This window comes from Thamnophis elegans, chromosome Z, assembly GCF_009769535.1.
Source record: "Thamnophis elegans isolate rThaEle1 chromosome Z, rThaEle1.pri, whole genome shotgun sequence".
In the NCBI taxonomy this organism is placed as follows: domain Eukaryota; kingdom Metazoa; phylum Chordata; class Lepidosauria; order Squamata; family Colubridae; genus Thamnophis; species Thamnophis elegans.
The window spans coordinates 70709219-70732756 of NC_045558.1; the positions used below are offsets into that span (position 1 = coordinate 70709219).

The window sequence follows — 23538 nt, forward strand, 5'->3', positions numbered from 1 at the left end:
TTTTATACTCCAACTCTTACTGATTTTCTAGCAAAGCTAAAAAATATGGATTTTTTTTTGAGCCTGTGTCTCCTGGCACAATTTGTGTGGATTTGATACACCTCGTCTATGTCCCTTCTTGTTTTTTGTTTGTTCTTTTGTAATATGTTTGTAACAATCTCTGTGATTGTTTCCCCTATATGCTCCTTCTTTTCTTCTACTATATTTTGAAAGCGCAGAAAAAAGCCAGCTTTTTCAAGTTCCAGAAACACTATTTTTCTTCTAATTGTCTGTTTAATGTAGTCAGTTTCTCATCTACCATCTCTATTTTCTTCTCCATTTTTCTACCTTTGTTTCTACTTTTTGAATTTTTTTTTTCATTTTTTGTTATTTCACTTTGTATTTTCCCTATTCTATCATCTATTCTTCTAATCTCACTCTTCATTTCTCCCATTTCTAGTTTAATTTCTTCATGATTTCTCCTAGTTTCTTCATGATTTTTGTAATTGTTTCCTGTGTTTTTGTAATTGTTTCTTGTGTTTTCAGCATTGTTTCTTATATCATTGCTAATGCATCTTGCATACACTGAAGGTTCGTTGTTGAGCTCGCTTTCTCTATACCCAGTGTGCTCTCAATTATGCGCTGATTTGAGGGTGAAGATGTTGCTGATGTTGGATTGGATGCTGCCTTTCTATTCATTTTACTAATTGTGGTTGTACTTGTCATTTTTGATTTTAATTTCCTTACAATTTTGTCCCACAATAACATATACTTCTCTCTGCCCACTGCTTGTTTCCACTCTCTTATACCAGCCACTTCAGTCTTTGAACTTTTCCTCTTCCATGCACATTTCAATTCAATTCAATATCATTCAATCCTACAATCTAACAACTTAATTTCTATATATCTGGCATAGTATGCAAGTCAATCCACACAATATTCATGCAATATTGAATATATTTAACCTAGCATGTTTTTAATTTGATTCAGTATGCAACCTTATATAGTCTCTTTAATAATTTCAAATTAACATCCCCCATTTCAACACTATATTACTAATTTTTTTTACTATTCTTTATGTATACAATATGTTTAGGCTAATAAATCCTTAATTTTAATTCTTATATAATATTATGTCATCTATTTATAACATTGATAATTTCAAAGTATCACCAATAGCTTATAACAATATTTTATCTCACCACAGTTCAGTTTATATTTATATTTCTTCTTTCAATGTTCTTCTATTTTCTAAATCCGATTTCAGAGATCACAAAAAACAAAATATTTTTCCAGATTGCATCAGCAATATTATATACTGTTATTTAATTCTTATTTCTTTTTCCACTAGATGGCGGTGTTACTCTTCTTTCGTATAGAGTTTTTCTTTTTCCTTCAAAAGTCCGATATTTACTTTTCTATATTTCACTTTGTCTCAAGTATTCCAAAATAGTTCTCTCCTCTTCTTCACATTTGTCACTGTTTTGTCTGGCTCCAATTTCTGTTTATTGTCCAAATCTCTCCTTATTTAGTTCTGTTCTCAAGTCACTCCAAACCTTCTATTGCTATAGGAAATTGCTTGCTTTCCCTATTCTTGTAGCTGCCGATATTACACTGTATCCAGCTCATTTCAAAGCTTTGAAATTCTAGCTCAATGAGTCTTTAATAGAATTTATACCATTTTAGTTGTTTTAAATATTCTCACCAATGCTGCTGTGTTGCTATTTTCTCTCCCTCATGTGCGGTAGTCACCACGCAAAATCGGCCATGGACTTCTCCGGTGATTTCAAGGGGTTTTCCCTCGTCCGATAGGGAAGTTGCTTGCTTCCTCCTTCGGCGCCTGGGCTTCCCCTTTCTCCTGATCCCTCCAGGTTCAACTCGTCCTTTTTCAGGATCTTCACAACAGAAACTCAAGCAAAGCTAGTAGAGCTACCATTTCTTCGCCCTCATGGAAGTGATGTCACCACAGGAAGTCCCCTGGAAGCCATATTTTTCATTGGACCTTCAGGGCTGCCACATTTAGTGCCTGGGAAAATGGGAGGGGGGGTTGCGAGAAGTCGTGGATGATTAGCCATAACAACATTCCTTTCTTTGGGAGTCAAGGGCATTCGGCCTGCACCTGGATGGGAGTGACTGGAGGATGTCTGAATTGATTGGACCATTGATGGACTTGTGGGTGCAGGGAATGGATCTTTGACTTTCTTTTGGATGGGGAAAACCCAGAACTTTCAGATTTGGGTTTTTCCAGATGTGCCAATATGACATCTCTAATAAAATGGAATTTTGAGGAACTTCAAGCCTCGGAGTCTTCTTTCATTGGAGGTGTTACTTAGAACTCTGACATTTGTTTGTTTTCCCTTTTTTGAAAATAGGAACAACATCAGCTCTTTTCCAATCCTCTGTTAGTTCCTCGTTACTCCAAGATTTTTTAAAGATATGGTACAATGGTTCTAAGACAACATCTGCCAGCTCCTTCAGACCTCTGGGATGTAATCCATCAGGTCCTAATGATTTATATTCATCAAGGTCAGACAGGTTTTTTTCTTGCTTTTTAATTTTTTTGCTTTTAATTTTTATTTTTAATCTGTCTTTAATGGTTATGTTTTGGTAGGTTGGGCTATAATCTCTTTTTGGGCAAAGACTGATGCAAAGAATGAGTTAAGCAGCTCTTCTTTCTCTCTACTGTCTGTTACTTCCTGGCCATCTTCTTTCATTAGAGGACTGACTGTTTTCTTGATTTTTTTTCTTATTTATATGTTGAAAGAATTTTTAAAAAAATTATCTTTGACTTTTGTTGCAAATCTTTTTTTCATTCTGGTGATTAAAGGTATTCTGTTTGAACTCTTGAAGAAGTACAAAAAATGGGAAATATTAAGGATTGTAGATGCAATGGTTGGCCAGGAAATTAATGCAGCAGATGAAAGACATATCATGCTTACTTTCCTTTGACATTGGAAGATATCAAGCAGTGCCATCAGTACAGAACTGATGAAAACCTGTGTGACCCAAGTACATTCATTTACTGTCTGGAGAAGTCTGCCCAGAAGTGGTTTTCATGGAAAAATTTCAGCCCAAAAGCCATACCTTTGAAATGAAAACAAGGCTAAGCAATTTCACTATACAGTAAAACAAAGGAACTAGAGTGAAATAAATAGCAATAGCAATAAAAATATGGCAGGAGGTTGTGTGGACCAATAAGTCAACATTTGAAAGATCTGGCTATAGCAGGAAGCAGTTTGTTTGCTGAAGAGCTAGAGAACAGTACAATTATGAGTTTCTGCAGGCAATTGTGTAGCATGGTGAAGGATTCCTTCCCTCAAAATCTCCTGGTAGACAGCTGCGTTGACCCTGGTCTTAATGAAGCACAGTGGTCCAAAGTCCTGTTGTTCAGTGATCCAAAGTCCTCTTTTCTGATGAGAGCAACTTTTGCATCTCATTTGGAAACCAACGACCCGAGTATGGAGGAAGAATGGAGAGGTCAATCAAGTACAGTAATCCCATGGTCATTGAATCAGGTTTTTAGTGCTTTTGGCAAAAGTTGCCAAAAGTTGACTTTGGACCACTGTGCTTCATTAAGACCAGGGTCAACACAGCCGTCTACCAGGAGATTTTGGAGCACTTTATGCTTCCTTCCACAGATGAGCTTTATGGGGATGCTGACTTCATTTTCCAGCTGCCCACACTGCCAAAAGCACCAAAACCTGGTTCAATGAGTGTGGGATTACTGTGCTTGATTGGCCAGCAAACTCGCCTGATCTGAACCCCATAGAGAATCTATGGGGCATTGCCAAGAGAAAGAGGAAAGACATGAGACCAAACAATGCAGAAGAGCTGAAGGCCGCTATTGAAGCATCCTGGTCTTCCATAACACCTCAGTAGTGCCATAGGCTGATAGCTTCCATGCCACGCCGTATTGAGTCAGTAATTGCTGCAAAAAGGGCCCAAACCAAGTACTGAGTACATATGCATGCTTATACTTTTCAGAGGTCCAATATTGTTCTATGTACAATCCTTGTTTTATTGATTGCATGTAATATTCTAATTTTCTGAGATGGTGGATTTGGGGTTTTCATGAGTTGTACGCCATAATCATCACAATTATGACAAATCACGGCTTGAACTATCTTGCTTTGCGTTATATGAGTCTATCTCATATATTAGTTTCACCTTTTAAGTTGCATTACTGAAAGAAATGAACTTTTGCACGGTATTCTAATTTTTCGAATTTCATCAGTTTTATCTTCTGATAAATTACCCCCCCCACAGACCCACAGATTGCACCATTGATATTTTGCCTGGGGTAAAGCTTCCAAAGCCGCAAATATATTCAATGTCCCCTAGAGAAATGGAGGAAATGAGGAAATTCATTAATAAGAACTAGGAAAGGGGTTTCATTGAACTGGAAAGACCCAAGGTAGCAGCTCCAGTATTGTTCAGAGAAAAGAAAGATGGCTTCATGAGATTATGTGTGAACTTCAAAAACCTGAACGCGATATCATCCAAGAACCTTTACCCATTGCCACTGATGAAGGACATGCTGGCCCACCTGGGGAAGGGCCCTATTTTCACTGTTGGACTTAGAGAGGCATATTATAGAGTCAGAATTAAAGAGGGGGACGAATGGAAAACTGCTTTCAACTGCCCCCTTGGTTGCTTCCAATTTTGAGTAATGCCGTTTGGCCTACAGGGGGCACCAGCGGTCTTCATGCAACTGATTAATGAGGTTTTGCATGACCATATTTACAAAGGCGTCATCTAAATAGACGATATCCTTATTTACATGGAAACACATAAAGAACACATGAAGCTGGTTCGCACAGTGCTGAAGAAACTTCGGGCGGCTGAACTCTACACCAAATTGTCCAAGTGTGAATTCCATCAGGAGAAGGTTGACTATGTAGGATATCGCATCTCCCACAAGGGTGTTGAGGTCAAGGCAGTCACCGAGTGGGAGGCCCCTCTTACACGCAAGCAATTGCAGAAATTTTTGGGTTTTGCTAATTTCTATCATCAATTTATTCCCTCTTTTGCTAAAATAGCCCTCCTGATAACTAACCTCCTTAAGTCTAAGGGTGAGGCAAAACCCAAACCTAGCAAGCCGCTGAATTGGACTATGTAATGCCAAGCTGATTTCAAGAAGTTAAAGCGGCTTTTTGCAGAGGAACCGGTCCTCAAGCACCCGGACATGGACACGCCTTTTGTGGTCCAAGCTGACGCCATTGACGTGGCTGTGGGAGCTGTATTACTTCAAACTAATAGTCAAGGTAAATTACAACCCTGCGCGTACACCTCTCGCAAACTAACCGACACAAGAGAGATGTTGGGCCATTTGGGAAAAAGAAGCTTTTGCTGTTCGCTGGGCTTTGGCCACATGGCGCCATTTTCTAGAGGGCGCCAAACACCCTTTCGAGATATGGACTGACCATAAAAATTTGGAAGCTTTGAGGACACCCAGAAAACTTTCTCCTAAGCAAATGCGCTGGGCTCAGCATTTCAATAGATTTAATTTTACCTTGAAATACATTCCGGGTGGGAAAATTTTTATGGCTGATGCTTTATCCAGACTTCCTCAATACAACTGTTCTAAGCTCAGTGTGATCCAGCCTGTCATTCCCGCAACGAGCCTCGCTGCTCCTGTTGTTACTAGGAGTCACGCAACCTCTAAACTGGAGGTCACTCAGGACTTTCTTTCTCAACTGAAAAAGGCCCTCACTGATGATGATTGGTTCCGACAGCATGTGAATGAATGCACTATGAGGGATGAGTTGCCTTGGATTGGGACGAAGTTATACATTCCTGCGTCCCTTAGGACCATTGTTCTTCAACGGGCTCATGATTCCCGAATGGCAGGGCATTTTGGATTCGTCAAGACTCTCCACCTCGTCAAGCGGCAATTTTGGTGGCCCTCTTTGAAAAAGGACATTGAGAAATATGTTGTCAGTTGTCCCGTTTGTGCTGCTGCTAACTATCTCTGGGTAAGCCCCAGGGATTACTCCAGGCGGTGGCTTGCCCAGTAGCCCCGTGGAAGGAGATTTCCATGGATTTCATTGTCAAACTTCCTGAGAGTCAGGGACACACTGTTATCTCGGTTGTTACTGACTTGTTCTCCAAACAGGTCCATTTCATCCCTTGCTCCAGGATTCCCTCTGCTAAATCTCTCGTTAAGATGTTCATCTCCCATATTTACTGCTTACATGGGGTGCCTGACCACATCATTTTGGACAGGGGTGTTCAGTTCACCTCCCTTTTCTGGAAAGAGTTTCTGAAGCGGATTGGCTCCACCCAGGGGTTAAGCTCCTCCCACCACCCTCAGACTAATGGGACTTGTGAAAGGACTAATTCTGTATTGGAACAATATTTACATTGTTTCATCAACTACCAACAGGATGATTGGGTGGATTTGTTGCCCCATGCTGAGGTAGCTTACAATAATTCCGTGCACAGCAGCACTGGGTTTATCCCTTTTTGTGTGGTGTTTGGCCAGGATTTAGTACCCATTCCTGAGATTTCTCGTGAACAATCCCAGGTGTCGTCGCTGTCCAAGAGGAGTGATCGCCTTCGGGACATTTGGCCTTTGGCTCTCCAAATTCTGGATGCTGCGCACCGCGCTCATAAGAGACAAACTGATAAGAAACGGACTAAACCCTATGAGTACAAAGTTGGTGATTAAGTTTATTTGTCCACTAGATTTCTTCAGACACTCCAGAAGTCGAAGAAGTTGTGGCCCAAGTATGTTGGCCCATTTCCTGTTGTCAAGGTCATCAACCCTGTGTCTGTCCGGCTCCAGTTGCCTAAGCATCTCAACCGGGTTTACCCTGTTTTTCATGTTAACCTCCTGAAGCCTGTCTGCACTTCTTCCTTGCGGCCGCCTCTCCCTCCTCCACCTGCTCCGCTTTTGATTGAGGGTGAGCAACATTTCGAAGTCCATGAAATATTGGACTCTCGTAGACAACGGAACCATGTCCAGTACCTGGTGGCTTGGAAGCATTTTCCCCCTTCTCATACTGAATGAGTTGACGCATCCCATGTTCGAACGCCTTGTCTGCTCCACAAATTCTATTCTGCTTATCCTGACGAGCCCTGATTTTTGACACTCTCCTAATTTTCATTTCTTTTGTTTTTCTCCTTTCCCCTTTCCCTCTTTGGTGTCATGTTGTTTGTCTGTTTGTTTGTGTTCTTTTCATTTCTGCAGGTCTGACCGCCCTTTTTCTGGAGGAGGGCCAGATGTCAGCTTCCGCTTGCTGCTGCTTTGGCTGCCATTGAAACGGGAAGGGGGGGCATGGTATTTGGGAGGGGAATCATGCTGTGCTGGAGGAAGATTCTAGATGCTGTTTGACCATCTTACAGCACTGGGAAAGAAGGGAGTTTCCCGCCAAGGTTAACTGTCCAACATTCCATCCTGTTGATGCCTTTTGAAGTTATCTCCCACCTGACAGTTGAGTGCATTATACATTATTGAGGGGATTGAGTTATACATGATATTATTCGCTTTCGTGCCTAATTAACCAGATTCAGCTTAGCTTTGCAACTGTTCGTTTATAATTAGTAAAAGTACACTTGATTTCAATTCAAATGGAGTTGAGTGGTTTCTTTCCTGATTACTAAATGAAGTCAATGCTGACAGTATGCTTAGTTCTTCAAGATGTTTGGACTCTGAAGGAACTTTGCTGAGTTCCTTCAAAAACTGTGTACAAGTGTACCTAGAAGAATTAGTGCTGGTTTAAAGGGTAGTCACACCAAATATTGATTTGATTTGGATTTCTCTTCTGTACATTTACTTTCCATTTGTTGATTGATAAAAATAAACTTTTAATATTTCTACTTCTGAAAGCATTCTTATTTTATAGCATTTTTGCACAGGTACCTAACACTTTTGCACAGTACTTATATGTGGGTTTATATTTGGTGATACTGCTGCAGTTTAGTAATAATAATGACCTTTCTCACTGACCTGTTTCTTATAGCTCACATGAACTCAGTTAGTGTCAGTTTGCTTGATAGGGCATTGGTGACACCTGGAGAAAACAACTTCACAAGCTTCACAAATAAACTAATTAAATTTTACATTTAAACTTTGCAGCAAAAATGTACTGTTTTTATTGCAATTACCTTTAATTGCAGCTAAATATCCCCGGAGCTCTTTTTGAAGTCTGGAACCTTCTGCCTGAAATACAAAATAGAAATAAAATAAAATCCTGTAAGCAACTCAGATCCATGAAGAAATTAATTCTCACATGTGATTATTATATATACACTATATGCAATACACAGCTGTATTAATATAGTATATCAATTCAGTTACATTTAATCTCTTAAAAACTAAAACAATGAAAAGGCCTCTATAAATCAGCTAAAATCCCCACATATTTACCAAGTGATTCCATTATGTAGCTAGTTTCTAAAGTGTAATGCAAAACAATTTTCTACAATATACTTGGCTTCAATGCAAGTCATTTGATGTCTATGGAGATTCTCAATTATCCATGTCATGGTTATCCCAAAAATGCTTTTCAAAAGGCAAGTGGACTTCCTTGGTTTTTTTCCTTGAAAATATTTTGCTTCTCATCCAAGAAATGGAATTTTGCCTTTCTGGGCACCTCTGGGACAAGTCATTTTCCAAAGTTTCTGGCTCTGCTCCTTGGAACTGTAAAGCAATTTACATGCCCAGAAGACTCAAAATGATCTACAGAGGTCCATTGTTTAAACATGTGCTGCATTGTATTATATTGTAGTGGGGATCTAATGTGGGTATAGTGGTTAAACAATGCTGGACTAGCAGATTCTAGTCCTCCATTGGGGATGGAAATTGGAAACATGTAAAGACAAACCTGTATTCAACTTAGTTCTGAGAGGTAATTTTTCACCATACGTTTGTCTAATCCAATATAGGCAATCCTCAGCTTGAGCCCCAAATTTATGTTGCTAAATGAGAAATTTGTTGAATTTTGCATTTTATGACTTTTCTTGCCACATTTGTTAACTGATTCATTGCAGTTGTTAAGTTAGTAACATGGTTGTTAAGTAAATCTAGTTTCCCCATTGACTTTGCTTGTCAAAATGTCACAAAAGGTGATCACATGACCTCAGGACACTGCAACCATCATGAATATGAACCAATTGTCTAGCATCAAAATGTAAATCACATGACCATGGGGATGCTGCAATGGTCATAAGTGTGAAAAATGGTCATACATTACTGTTTACAGTTGTAACTTCAAATGATCATTAAACTGCTGTAGGTCAAGGACTACCTGTACCATTTTCTCTCTCCCAGCCAATTGAAAGGCTTGGTTAATCAAGATCTACTTAAAATAAGCCCAGAAATATTTAAAAAGGAAAAAATAAACGTCAAAGTATGAGTTACTGTAGTATGATTCTGAATATGTTAGGAGCAAATATTTTGAGTACTCTCATCAGTATAGACCAAAAATGACAATTTGCTTTTTAGGTCAGTAAAAGCAGAGTTGTTACGGCAAATTTGAAACTTTTGGCAAAGACCATCTCTTAGTTTAAAATATAATAACAAAAAACTACAACGTATTTGTAATCAACAGCAAATTAAGTTGAATCTCAGTCATAATTTAATCACATTTTTTTCGTGCTGGTGTTTGAAAACTGATCCCATAATAACAAAAACAATTTTAACTTCAAACTCTGATACTTTTTTGATTGGATCTATTCCTTTGGGTCTTAAAAAATATAACATATACTGAATGGCTAATAAATAAAATCTACAAAAAAATTAACAAATTTTAATCCAAGAGTTTCAAGCAGGATTTCTCTTTAGTGCTACATTTAAGTATGACTGGAGTGAAGCTTTCAGACAACTGCAGTTTGCATCCCTTAACATAATATTTACATTGATGCCTTGAAAGGTGGACAATAGAGGAAGCTGTTAGAAAGATCACAATTAATATTTCTTACACATTGTCTGAGCATATATTTCCACTGAAGTGCTTCAGTTGGCCTGAACCATGCAAGAGATTCTGGGAACATTAGAAGAGCCTAATCAGAGAGTCTCCTTTTTTACAAACACTCATAAATCAATTATGTTTGGTTGATTAAAAAGAAAAATTGAAATCAATACAATTAGTACAGGCTGTGAAATACAGACATGCTCCATGACCTCTTTTTAAAGAAGAAAAGAAAGCCATTAAATTAAAGTGTTTGTCAGTTCTTTCATCTGCTAGATTAAATACAAGAATGGGGTCTGTTTTCGTTTTTACCAAATTCCAATTTGTAATGTATTCCAATCATGAACATTACAGCTTTGTGGGATCAGTTGGAAATTAGAAATCAAATGTAAATAAGTTTGCTGCAAAAGGTGGGAGAATAAGCTGAGTTTGCTCCAGCTTTGCACATCCATTTGCATTCCTTCAGTTGGCAGATAGCTGCAGGAGGGTGAAGAGAAAAGGTATTTTTCTGCACCTGGGCAGTGTTTGTACAGGTACAGTCTGAGGTGGTGTCAGCAATCACTGTGTGAGGGGAGCCAGGCTTGGCCACCCACTATTGCTTTGATCGAAGTGTGGGCAAGTAGGTGAAGGGCAGCCAGGAGCTATTGGTTTGTCCTCCACAGCAGTTCCAGTTCCTCATGTGGCTTCTTAGGAAAGTTAATTGCCCATTCCTGAATTAGACAAAAACTGAGAAAAAGCACTTTGTCCAAGTGAATGTAAATATTCAATGATGCTGATGCTGATGATAGGGGAAGGGGAGGAGGTGGGAGGGAGGAGGAGAAGGAGGAACAAGAGAAGGAGAAGGAGGGAGGAATGAGGAAGGAAAGAAGGAAGAGAAGAAAGGGGGGAAAAGAAAAAGGAGAAGGGGGGGCAAAAATGTCAAATCCAATCTGAACATCTGGCTATGTGATGGCTTATAATAATAATTGGCATTAGCAAATTCACCATTGGTCAATTGTAAAAGACAGCTTTATTCGGTACAGCTTACATTCTTTGACAATATCCCTAACATCATCAAACACGAAAATCAGCCTACCCCAGATCCTTGGGAAGGATTGATAGTAGACAAAAATGCCAAATCCAATCTGGACATCTTGCTGATTGTGCAGTAAATCATAATAATGACAATAGTAATAATTTTCAGAACTATCTTAGAAGGATGCTTGACATAATGTATATATACACATTATCTCTATTATAACGGAGATACAGAACAAAGTCATCTATTTCACACTCACTCAAATTGAACACAAATTTAGTTCAATTTGAATACAAATTGAACTAAAGTGTTTTGTTTGAATGCAGATGATTCTAAAAATGCAGATAATAGAAAATGCAGGTTGTCCTCAGCTTACAACCATTCATTTAGCAATAATTTTGGTTGCTATATCTTTCAAAGATCCTGGAGCACAGGGGAATTACCAGAGGACTGGAAAATCCTCTGAAGATATATTTCCCATCTTCAAAAGCAGGGAGGGATAGATCCAGGAAACTACAGACCTATCAACCTGACCTCAATACCTGGGAAGATTCTGGAAAAGATAATCAAGGAACGAATCAGCGAAGCAAACAAAGTAATAATCAAAAGCCAACATGGGTTTGTCAAAAACAGATCATGTCAGACTAATCTTATTGCATTCTTTGACAAAGTGACAAAATTAGTGGACCAGAAGAATGCTGTTGATATAATTTACTTGGACTTCAGTAAGGCATTTGATAAGGTGGGCCATAACCTATACTAGATAAAGTAGAAAAATGTGGGTTAGACAGCATCACCACCAGATGGATTCGTAACTGGCTGACCAACCGCACTCAACATGTAGTCCTCAATGGAAGTGCATGTACATGGAAGGAAGTATGCAGTGGAGTACCCAAAGCTCTGTTTTAGGCCTAGTACTCTTCAACATCTTCTTAGACAAGGGAATAGATGTGGAACTCATCAAATTTGCAGATGACACCAAGCTGGCAGGAATAGGCAATACTCCAGAATAGGCTTAAGATACAGATGGATCTTGACAGGCTTGAACATTGGACACACTCTAACGAAATGAAATTCAATGATGAAAAAAGTAAGATTCTACATTTAGACAAGAAAAACAAAATGCACAGGTACAGTATATTTGGTACCTTGCTCAATATTATAACTGTGAGAGGAATCTTGGAATCCTAGTGTCAGAACCCTGTCATTCAATTGGGAGAGGGGCCTTGGAGTCAATTTATTAGCAGTGCCTGTGACAACTGATATTTTACCACTGGTTTCCTGGCGCCGAAATGCCTGAGATCCCATCACCTTTTGGGGGAACGTTTATGATGGCCATCTGGGACATTGCACTTTACTGGAGATAGCTATGGGAGTCTTCCGGCTCTCAGGACAGTTGATAAAGGAAACAGCTTCACACTTGTGTATTGGCTAGAATCTGCATTCTAACAATAGGGAGGGGGCTCTACTGCTTTAATTCTACTTGCATTGCCTAAGGGGATTTAAATGTTGCTTTGACTTTAATGGCTTCCATTCTTATTAATAAAAGGTTTCTTTTGAAATACTCTGTTTCAAGAGTCTTCACTTTCTTAAGTTAGGAGAGGAGCCCTTACATAAAGCAACATCTCTGCAAAATGGTCAACCCAGAGAAGCAACATTTGCTCTACTGAGGGGACCCTGCAAATCATGTCCGAGCACAACAGTGAACAAGGGGAAGCTAAATGCTGGAGGGAGACCTACCTGGAGGCCTGCTCCATGTACCCTGTTGGAGAGGATGAGGTGAACCTGGAGGGCCCCAAAAAGCCCCGCTGGTCAATCAGTATCGGGACAAGAGATGGCTGAGATCGGAGGGCCAGAGGAGTCACTCTCACCAATGGTAACCAAAAACCAGGATGGAAATTTGAAATTGGGGAATAGAAGCCCCCTCTGACCGGGAGGAACTAAATGAAGCCTCACTGAGAGAGGATAATCTGAAGAGACATGTAACCCAATTGGTGATGGAGATTTTGGAAATTCCCAACATCCAAGGGGAGCCAGAACGACAACCAAGAGGTGTTGGAAGGGCGGCAGCCGGGGATGATGCAAAGGGGGGCTAACCCGCCTCTGGGACCTGCTGATCAAGCAGATGGCATAGCAGTGACAGCAAGGAACCCAGCAAACTCTCCCCCCAGTTGATGCATGGATTGGGGGCCATTCCAAACCAACCCTGAAACCTGCAATTAGAAAGAAAAACTCCTTCCCTTGGGGTGAAGTTTGATGGAAACCCGAAAAAATTGGGATTCTTTGTGGCACACGTGCTCACCTACATGCAAGAATATGGGTGTGATTTTCAAACCCAAGGATCCTGAGTGCGAATGGTTACCCTAGCCCTGGAAGGAGCCTCCGCCAGATAGATGGTGTCCCTACATGATGCCAGAACTGTGGGACTTCAACTGTTTCATGATGGCCCTGCAACAACGTTTTGAGGACCCCTCACAGACCGCAAAGCAAACAACTGCATTAAAGTTGTGAAGCAGGGACGCCACCCAGTGGCAGAGTATACCAAAGAATTCTGAGACCTGGGGTGTCTTGTGAACTGGCCAGAAGATATCTTGGTAATCTGGTTCAAGGATGGGCTGTGTGATGACCTCTACAATGCCTATGTGGCCCAAGGTGCACCAAACCACCTACACGAGTGGTATCTCACTGTCATGTCGATCTCTGCGGAAGAGGCAGAGATTGACATGGCCAGGAACCAGTACCAAGCATGGCAAATGTGGAAGAAATCCCCAACCCAATGGAAGCAAGAGACTTTCAATCCACAAACAGCATCTTCTCCAAAACCCTCTGCCTATTTCAAGTGTGGAAAGCTTGCAGAATGCCATTCTCAAGCAACGGCTAGGAAACCAGAGCACCCATTTTGGGGGGGGGGGGAGAACCTACCAAACCTGGCCAGCATGGGAAGGAGATGGCCATGAGGAGCAGGGAGATTGTATAATCTCCACCCCCTCCCATCTTTGAGAAGGTAACCCTGGCTTCTCAGCAGGAGGAACCATACTTATCCGGAAGCGATCGAGAAGATGAACCACTGGTAAGCAAAATAATTAAACCACTTATCCTCCCCCTAAGACTGTTTATCTCCATCTGGGAGAGGGGGATAAAAATATCTGCTTTAGTGGACTCAGGGTGCACCCGCTGTTTGATCAGCCCAACCCTGGTAAGAAAGTTGAGGATTAATGTAAGGAAGCTGAAAAGCCCCATAGCTTTTTGCCAACTAGTTGGGTCAATAGCAGGGGGGTGCCAGATTCATTTGCCACTGAGCCTCTACAGATAAGCATCAGAAGCCATGAGGAAATACTTACATTTATAGTAGTGCCTGGCATGGAATGTCCACTAGTTTTGGATCTTGCATGGCTGAAAAAATGGAACCCCAAAATTAATTGGAAGCAAGGCACCATAAGAGTTCAGATGCACATGACTTTTGCTGAGAATCCACAAAAAGAAACTGAGGGGACAGAACACCAAGAAACAGCAACACCCGCTTACACAAAATACCAGAAATACTTTCTTGGCTATTTGAAAGGGAGTACAATATATATTTAATTTTACACATGTTAGCAGCTGCTGGAATTGTGTTTGCACAACAGTGGAAAGACAGAGATATGAAAATGAATAAATATTACAATGTGCAGGAATAAATAAATTGACAAGTAAAATCAAGAAGGCTTTGAATACTTTTTCACATGTGATTGGTTTTAGCAATTGCCAACTAACGGAAACAGAAATTAGAAATCCAAACGTATGAAAGAAAACACCAATTATGTAAGGAAAGGTCCCTAAAATGTATAAGGAAATATTACTAGATCATTATTAATGCATAGATAACTGCGGGACATTACACACCCACACACAAACTATGACAGTGCCAGAAAAACACCAAAAAATAAGAATTCCCCCCCCCCAAAAGACTGCAAATGAAACCAGTTTCTTTCCTAAGCCTAAGGACAGGAAAGACAGTCACTGGAATAAAAACCATCAAGGCATTGTGGAAAATTATAAAGGACAGGCACTCACAGAACCATCAACCACTTCAGAATTACCTAAACAACGAGGGTGAAACAGACTAAATCTGGCAAAGCTGCCTTGCACTAACCTGGCCTGCCCACAGAGCATGCTCAAGGATGGGAAATGGCTGCCAAGCTTCATCGCTTAGGCTTGTGAAAACAAAACGAACAAAGCTTATGGGACTAAGACCTCGGACATTGTGAAAAAAGGGTTCCTGCAAGAGACCAACTTTGAGACGATCCAGGGAGGCAACTACCTGGGGGTCGCCGCTTTCGGGTGGCTCCCGGACGATGTTGCTGCCCTCGGTGGCTCCTGCACTGCTCGGTGACAGTGTTACATGGACGGCGATGATCTCGGCCCCGCTGCCATGGGGAGCCATTGGACTTGTGCCGGGCTGTGCCAGTGCGGCGGTCTGTGCTTTGTTCTTTGGAGGGGGTGGTGAGTTCTACAACAATGTGTGTCGGGACTGGGCGGCTGGTTTTCTCTGCCACCGCCGCAGCTCTCCTAGGCACCCCCCCTCCTTCTTTCTCGGTGTGGCCTTCTTCTGCCCTGCCGTCGCCGCTGCGGAGCTCCTCATTGCCCGACACTTTGCCTGCTTTGATCTCGGCTCCTGGGTCTTTGCGCCTGGCCCCTCTTGCTGTGGCCGCCGTCATCTGCTGCTGCCCCGGGAGTCCTGCCTCAGACAGCACCATTCTTTGGACCATCTTACTTTCAGTGCTGCTAGTCCGGGTAGGCGGTTCCCCTGGGGATTGGGTGAATACCTCCCTCAGTGGCCGCCATTTCTGGTCCCGGCTGGAGCCTTTTTCACCTTTTTTCCTCCTTTTTATCCTTCGAACAATTACCACCGCTGCAGCGATTATGAAGACCTCTTGGAGTGTTGGCAGCATCTGCGGCTTGTTTCTTGTTACATGCCCTCGACGAAAGGAGACGACAGAAAACGGTGAAGAAGCGGGTGGGGATTTAGCGCCCCCTCCAACTAGCGCCCACCGCCCTCTTTTTAGTCGCTTCAGCCACCCCAGACTCTGGACCTTCTGGACCCTTTTTTGCACCTTTCCGGAGTTGCAGGAGGGAAGAGAGAACGAGGAACTCTCCCTCCTGCACCATTATTAGTTTCTAGCTTTACGAACTTGCGCGAACCGCTTGGGCAGAACTAAGATCTGCATTAATCCTGTGGTGGAGTGTGTGTTGTATGAATGAAGATGAATGAACCCACTTTTAAATTAACCAATTTTATATTATTGTATTATTGTATTTTGTATGTTTTAATGATAACAGTGGGGTATGTATGAGTGATGCACAGGTAAACCCACCCTTGGTTGACCAGGTTAGGTGATTCTAACAGACTAAATATTACAACCTTTAATACGCTTAATACCAAAATCAAAGCTTTTGGGTTACTGGCCTGAAACTTCCTTTTTTTCTCCTATTACAAATATTAAGGGAACATAATGCAAGCTTTGCACAAGAGTGGAACAGGAAGTATGATGGGTGTGAGGAACAACCAAAAATAATCATGACAGCATCTTGCGTGCTTTATGTCAGCAGTATTTTAGCATTCAATCAGCGATATTTTAGCAATATTTTAGCAATATATCCTGTCTGCTTCATGAGTAACCAGATTCACTTCCCTATTGTAACTCGGAACTTTCTGAGAACCTTGCACTTGTAATTTTCCCAAAAATGTATTTTACTGATCTCAGCAGGGGTCTTGACCCCAAAATGTATCCGCCTATTGTAACGCCTCCTGATTTGTAATGTTTAAATAAAAAGTATAAAATCTCTGCCAGTGGATAGCCCCGGCAGTTCAGTCTTGGTGTCAATCACACTGAACTCTGGACGCGTCCAATAAACCTGTCTTTTCTCGGAACCTTTGTGGTCTTGACTCCTTGTCTTTCGTAAGTAGATTGCAAACCTCAAATCTGCTGCAACATTTTTGGCAAGCCAGCCAGGAGTCAAGGGGTTTTTGCAAACCCTCTAGGGACGACCCACCCCGGTGTCAGGGCTCATCTGGTCAGGGGGAACCTCCCTGGCGCCAACGGACCCTTGATCCAAGGGACTTCCCAGCGACAGAGGGCTCCGGCAGCAGCGGTTGGCGATCCCAAGAACCACCAGAGAAGGACCAGAGACCAGGTGTCTGAAAGGCTGGCCAGCATCACAGGAGGGAAGCCAAGTACAAGAGGGAAGTACTGTGGGGAACCCTATTTAGGCCCGGACTCCTTGTTGAGCCAGAGGTGAGGCCTGATCTCCCTCGCTAGGTGGAAGTTTTGGGGGGTGGATTGTCTAGTGTATATGTGTGTGTGATTGGGGGGGGGGGGCTACTGCATTTCCCTACGGTAGCCGTGTTTACCCGGTACCCTGGGTCAGAGCCTGTGTGAGGTGATTGCTAAATCTTTGTTGTCTGGTGCCCTGGGAGGACCATGGGTGGGGGCAGCAGTGTTCCCTTGACCCCCTTACAATGTATGTTAAACCATTTTAAAGAAGGGTATATGACTCAGGTTTATGGCATTACGTGGAGCAGGCATGAGCTTAGGAAATTTTGTGAATCTGAATGGCCCACTTTTGGTTTTGGATGGCCTGACAAAGGTACTTTTAATCCCAACATAGCTTTAAATGTCCATTAGTTAGTGTTTGATCCTGATTTAGGACATCCAGATCAGGCCCCATATATTGACGTGTGGTATAATTTGTTGAGGAGACCTCCAGCATGGTTAAAGAAATGCCAAGACCATCAGTGTGTGCTTATGGCTGTTCGGATTACACTCCCCAAAAGTCCCAAGCAGAAACCACCAGTCCTAGCTAGTGCCCCAGAAGAATTGCCCCAACCACCGCCTTACATGACTCCACCAGGAGTAATAATGACAGGAACACCACGACCCTCACCACAACCATACTCAAGGGGAACCACACCTAGTAGCTCAGGAGACTCTAGGGCATCAACAAGCCAAATACCTCTAGAAGGGATAGAGCGAGGGCTGGACGCTGTAATCTCTAAGATATCACAATACAGTTCGTTCGGAGGAAGAGGGGATGTGGACCCTCTGAGCTCACCAGACACACAGGGGCCAGAATTTTGGGAGAAGAAAGAAGAGGATATGGAGCAGTTACTGGGGGCTGTGGGTGGAGAGCCAGAACCAAGTGAGGACCAGCCAGTGGCAGCCAGAACCAGAGCAAAAACAGAGGCTCCTATTTTAACAGCACCACTGCGGAGAATCGATCAATTTTTAGTGGATCCCAGTGGTCCATCCCAAGTCTCCACAGGTTCGCTGTTCCAACATGTCCCTTTTACCACCTCTGACCTGCTTAATTGGAAGCTTCACTATGGGCCTTATAGTGCTAAGCCAAATGAGGTGGCTGATCTAGTTAAAACTATTGTGGAACCCATCACCCTACTTGGCTAGATCTTCAACAGCTAATGGCTATCCTGTTTAATGCTGAAGAAAGGGAGAAGATCAGAATTGCAGTGTCTAACATTCTAAAACCTGATGTCCCTGCCCGCACCTCTCTGGCTGACTTTATTGTGCAAAGTTTCCCTTCAAGGGACCCGAAATGGAGCCCCTATGACTCTCACAGCTGACTCTGCTACTCAATTATCAACAGTTAGTTGTAAGAGCTGTCTGCCTGGGAGGGAAACCAGCCACCAATATGTCAAAACCAAGCCTAATCACTCAAGGAGCTACTGAAAGCCCCGAACCTTTTTATGCTCGATTAATAGAGGCTTATCAGATGTATACTCCAATTGACCCTACCCTTCCTGAGAATGCTTGGATGCTAGCTATGGCTTTTATTTCTGTCAGCCCCTGACATAAGACACAAGTTGCAAAAACTGGAAGGGGCACTGGGAAAACCCCTCAGTGAGCTTATGGAAGTGGCGAGGAAGACCTTTGTCAATAGAGATTTATTAGAGGAAAAGAAGAAGAATAAAAAAATGCAGAAAAAAGCAGAATTACTAGCCGCGGCAATCATGACCATGCCAGGGGGAAAAAGAGGAACTAGGGAGGGGGACAGAGCCCCACCATTGGGACGAAATCAATGTGCAATTTGTTTTCATTACGGGACTGGGCTCCACCCCTTGAGAAGAGGGACAATGACCACCCTAGGATGTCCAGGGATCTCCCGCCCCTGCCCAGCCGTTCCAATCTCCCTAAGAGACGTGAATCATACAGGAAACCCTTTAATGGCATGCGTCGAAGAGGAACAAAGGGGTTTTCAACCAGCACTCTCCTTATCGGACTAGCAGAAGTTGAGTAATGGGATTGACTTGAATCATACAGGAAACCCTTTAATGGCATGCGTCGAAGAGGAACAAAGGGGTTTTCAACCAGCACTCCCCCTTATCGGACTAGCAGAAGTTGAGGAATGGGTTCACCCAGCCTCCCAGAACCTATGGTCTGCATTAATGTTGGAAGCAAAAATATCCCCTTCCTTGTGGACACTGGTGCAACTCGCTCTGTATTGACCCAACCCTTGGGCCCCATCTCTTCTCAATCTATCAACATCCAAGGGGCAACAGGAACCCCACAAAATCAACTTCTTTTAGAACCCCTGCTTTGCAAAACAGGAGGGAAGACGCTTATTCACCAATTTGTTTATCTCCCAAGCTGTCCCCTTCCACTCATGGGTAGAGACTTGCTTTGTAAACTGAGAGCACAGATATTCTTTGATGAAAAGGGATCCATGGGGTTGAAGTATGGCCAGGTGAAGTTAGAAATGCCCACCGAAGAGGCTTGGAGGATCATGGTGGTCAGGGAAGCCCTGGAGAAAAATGGAGAAAGTTCGAGGTTCCTGGTTTGTGGGCTAAAGATAATCCCCCTGGGTTTGCTACTCACCATGCCCATATCATTGTTGAGGAACTGCCAATGAGACTTCCTGTACGCATCCGTCAGAGGGCGTATCCCAGAGCACATGGTTTGTACAATTGTACAAACCATTCAGGAAGTCATCCAGCTCTATCTGACTTATAAAATTCTGGTGCCAATAGAATCCCAATGGAACACTCCCATTCTGCCTATACCCAAGGGAGAGGGACACTATCACATGGCTCAAGACCTTCATGTTGTTAACCAAGCCACAGTCACAATTCATCCCACTATGCCCAATCCTTATGTGCTGCTTGGACTTATTCCATCAGAAGCCAAATGATTTTCAGTCATTGATTTAAAGGATGCTTTCTTTGCAATCCCCATTCATCAGAAAAGTCAGCATTTGTTTGCCTTTGAGTGGGAGAGTTCAGTGACAGGCAGAAAACAGCAGTATGCTTGGACACACCTCCCTCAGGGGTTCAGGAATTCTCCCACCCTATTTGGAGCTGCATTAGCTATGGATTTAGAACTGCCCCCCCCCCCCGATGTTGTTTTGCAATACGTCGATGATTTATTAGTTACAGGCCAGACGGAGAAAGACTGTCATGCAAATACGGCAGCCCTACTGCTCCTTCTACAGGAGAAAGGCTACAAAGCATCCAGGAAAAAGGCACAATTAGTCCAATTGGAAGTTAGATATTTGGGCTACGACATCCAACAAGGACAAAGAACTTTGGGCCATGAGAGAAAGGAAGCCATTTGCCAATTGCCAGCCCCACGAAATAGGAAGGAATTAAGGGGCTTTTTGGGAGCAGCTGGGTTTTGTCGCATTTGGATTTCCAACTTTGCATTGTTAGCAAAGCCACTCTATGAAGCTACAAAAGGGAATGAAAAGGAACCCTTGAGGTGGGAGAAGGAGGAACAGAACAGCTTTTTAAAATTGAAACATGCTTTGACTCAAGCCCCAAGTCTGGGACTCCCTAATCTTGATAAGCCTTTTCATTTGTTTGTGGACACTAAACAGAATATGGCTGTGGGGTGCGGACCCAAAAGTTGGGAACCTGGTGTCGCCCTGTTGCATATTTGTCCAAACATTTGGATCAGGTGGCGAGAGGGTGGCCCTCCTGTCTTAAGGCTGTAGCAGGAACTGCTCTACTTACCCAGGAAGGTAATAAGCTCACCTTTGGACAGCAATTAAACATCTACACCCCCCCCCCATGCTCTCAGAGCTGTCCTCGACCAGAAAGGTCACTTGTGGCTTACCAATCCATGAATGTTGAAGTACCAGGGGCTTATTACACATAACCCCCTCATCAAGCTTGTCCAGTCATATGCTTTGAATCCAGCAAACCTATTGCCTGAACCAGACTCCGAAATCACCCATGATTGCTTACAAACCATTGAAGAGACCTATGCCAGTCGCCCAGATTTGAAGGATGAACCCCTCTCCAACCCAGATGCAACTCTTTTTACAGATGGAACCAGCTTTCTACATGAGGGCATGCGAAAAGCAGCTTATGCTGTAGTCACCCTTGATGATGTGTGGGAAGCCATGCCCCTACCTCCAGGAACTAGTGCCCAACTGGCAGAGCTACATGCACTCACCAGGGCTCTGGAATTGGCACAGGGTCTACGTGTCAACATTTACACAGACTCCAAATATGCTTTCCTCACTGTCCAAGTCCATGGGGCTTTATATAGGGAAAGGGGCTTCATCACAGCAGGAGGAAAAGACATCAAATATGGCCCCCAAATTATGCATCTGTTGGACAGTGTATGGGCCCCCAAACAAATCGCCATTATGCATGTACGGGGTCATCAAAAAGGGATTTCAACAGCTGAAAGAGGAAACAACAAAGCTGATCAGGTTGCCAGAGCAGCAGCTTTGGATCAACCTTCTCTACAGGCCACCTGCCTCACTCTGTGGACCCCAGCCCAGGAGGAAAAACCCCCATCATATAGTCACTCAGAAATCCAACAAGCTGAAGCAATAGGGGCGGAACTACTAGATGGGTGGTGGGTTCTGCCGGACAAGAGGGTGTTTGTTCCCCAGCAGTTGGCATGGGATGCTGTCTCTTCCCTGCATAGGCATTTGCATTTAGGGAAAACAGCTTTGGAAAAAACCTTGGCTTGGGAGGTTTATATCAACAACTTGTCTAGTCTAGCAGCTGCTGTTTGCTCTCGATGTCAGATATGTGCTGCTAATAACCCGCGTCAGGACCCAGGTCTTCCCCCTGGACACCAACCTAGGGGGGCTTATCCTTTTGATTCCTTAATGATTGATTTTACAGACATGCCAAAAGTGGGATCATACACTGCCATGTTAGTTGTTGTTTGCACATACACTGGGTGGCCTGAATGTGTTCCTACTAGAACAAAAAAAGCTTTTGAGGTAACCTGAACACTGTTAAACTTAATCATTCCACGCTATGGGTTGCCCTCATGCATTTCCTCAGATAATGGGCCTGAGTTCATCCACAAGGCCACTCAGGAAATTGCTCAAATGTTGGGGATCACTTGGAATTTGCACTGTGCTTATCATGCAAAATTGGTGGGAAAAGTTGAAAGGGCTAATCGCACCATAAAGGATAAATTGGCCAAAATTTGTCAGGAAACCCATCTCAAATGGCCAGATGCCCTCAGCATGGCGTTCCTGGCAGTAAGGTGCGCTCCCACCAAGGAGTTGGGTATCTCACCATTTGAGTTGTTGTATGGAAGGGTTCCTAATTTGCTTGGCCCACAGGTGTTGCCCACCCCACAGGTTGCAGACACAGTGAAGCTCAAGCAGTTGCAAGCCCTGAATGCCATAGTCCATCAATTGCAAAAATATGTTTTGTCTTGTCGTCCTCATGTAATTGTAACTCCAGTTCACAACTTCCACCCAGGACAAGAAGTCTGGGTGAAGGACTGGAAGAAAGTACCATTGGGACCCAAATGGCGTGGGCCGTATACTGTTGTTATTTGTTCTCCCCTTGCTCTTAAGGTAGCTGAAATTAAGACTTGGATTCACTGGACTTGTCTCAAATTGGCTGCAAAGACATGCTGGACGGCCTCCAGAGACCCTGCCCAGTCTCTACACCTCACGTTCCGGAAGCACTGGAGGGACGCCACCTCTTCTGCGAATACACCAGACGCTATCGCTCTATGAACAGGTGGTGAAGAACCAGCGCCCTCTGCAGGTGTCGCTCCGGATGATGACATCCATCGCACAGGCAATGTATTGCATCTACCGTGGAAGCTCCGCCCCTGCCCAATGCCAAGAAACAACCATGGAACCCAACCAGCGCCTGCGCCAAACTGCGTGCATTAGGAACGTCCTGATGCCAGCTATTCTAATTGTGATTTTTCTCCTATTCATTTCTATTATCCTTAACTCTCTTTATCTCTATAAAGCAGTCCTGGACAGGACCGCCCCAATGATGGTGTGGGAGGTTCCCACTATTTACAATGACCCAATCCCCTCTCCATCCTTTCCTAAAGGGGGGAATGAGGGTATCCCGTGACAACCAGAAGCGAGGCCCCTCACCTCTACAAATGACTCCCCTCCACAGGTAACTTCTGAGCCAATGCTAGAGGAAATGGGTTCAGGGCCTTTTCCCCTTTGCAAAGATTGCTTCTATCAGGGTGAACAGGGATTGCATTTTATGTATAATGAACGCTGGATATTAAATTGCCATCCAGAGGAAGGATTATCCCCCTGTTCGGAGGAGACAGAGAACTACTGGCAGTGTCGAATGGACCCTAATGTCATATCTTGGGCACCAAATAAATACTATAATTCAAC

The 23538-nt window shown here is 43.1% G+C and overlaps 1 protein-coding gene across 1 annotated transcript in view; it reads right to left on the minus strand.

Moving 5' to 3' along the window:
* AMPH (amphiphysin) overlaps positions 1-23538 on the minus strand; it is a 214538-nt gene that overhangs the window by 116964 nt on the left and 74036 nt on the right. Inside the window, exon 3 of the mRNA XM_032235874.1 lies at positions 8089-8143. Within this exon, the coding sequence (XP_032091765.1) occupies positions 8089-8143 (55 nt within the window). The remainder of the gene's footprint in view (positions 1-8088; positions 8144-23538) is intronic.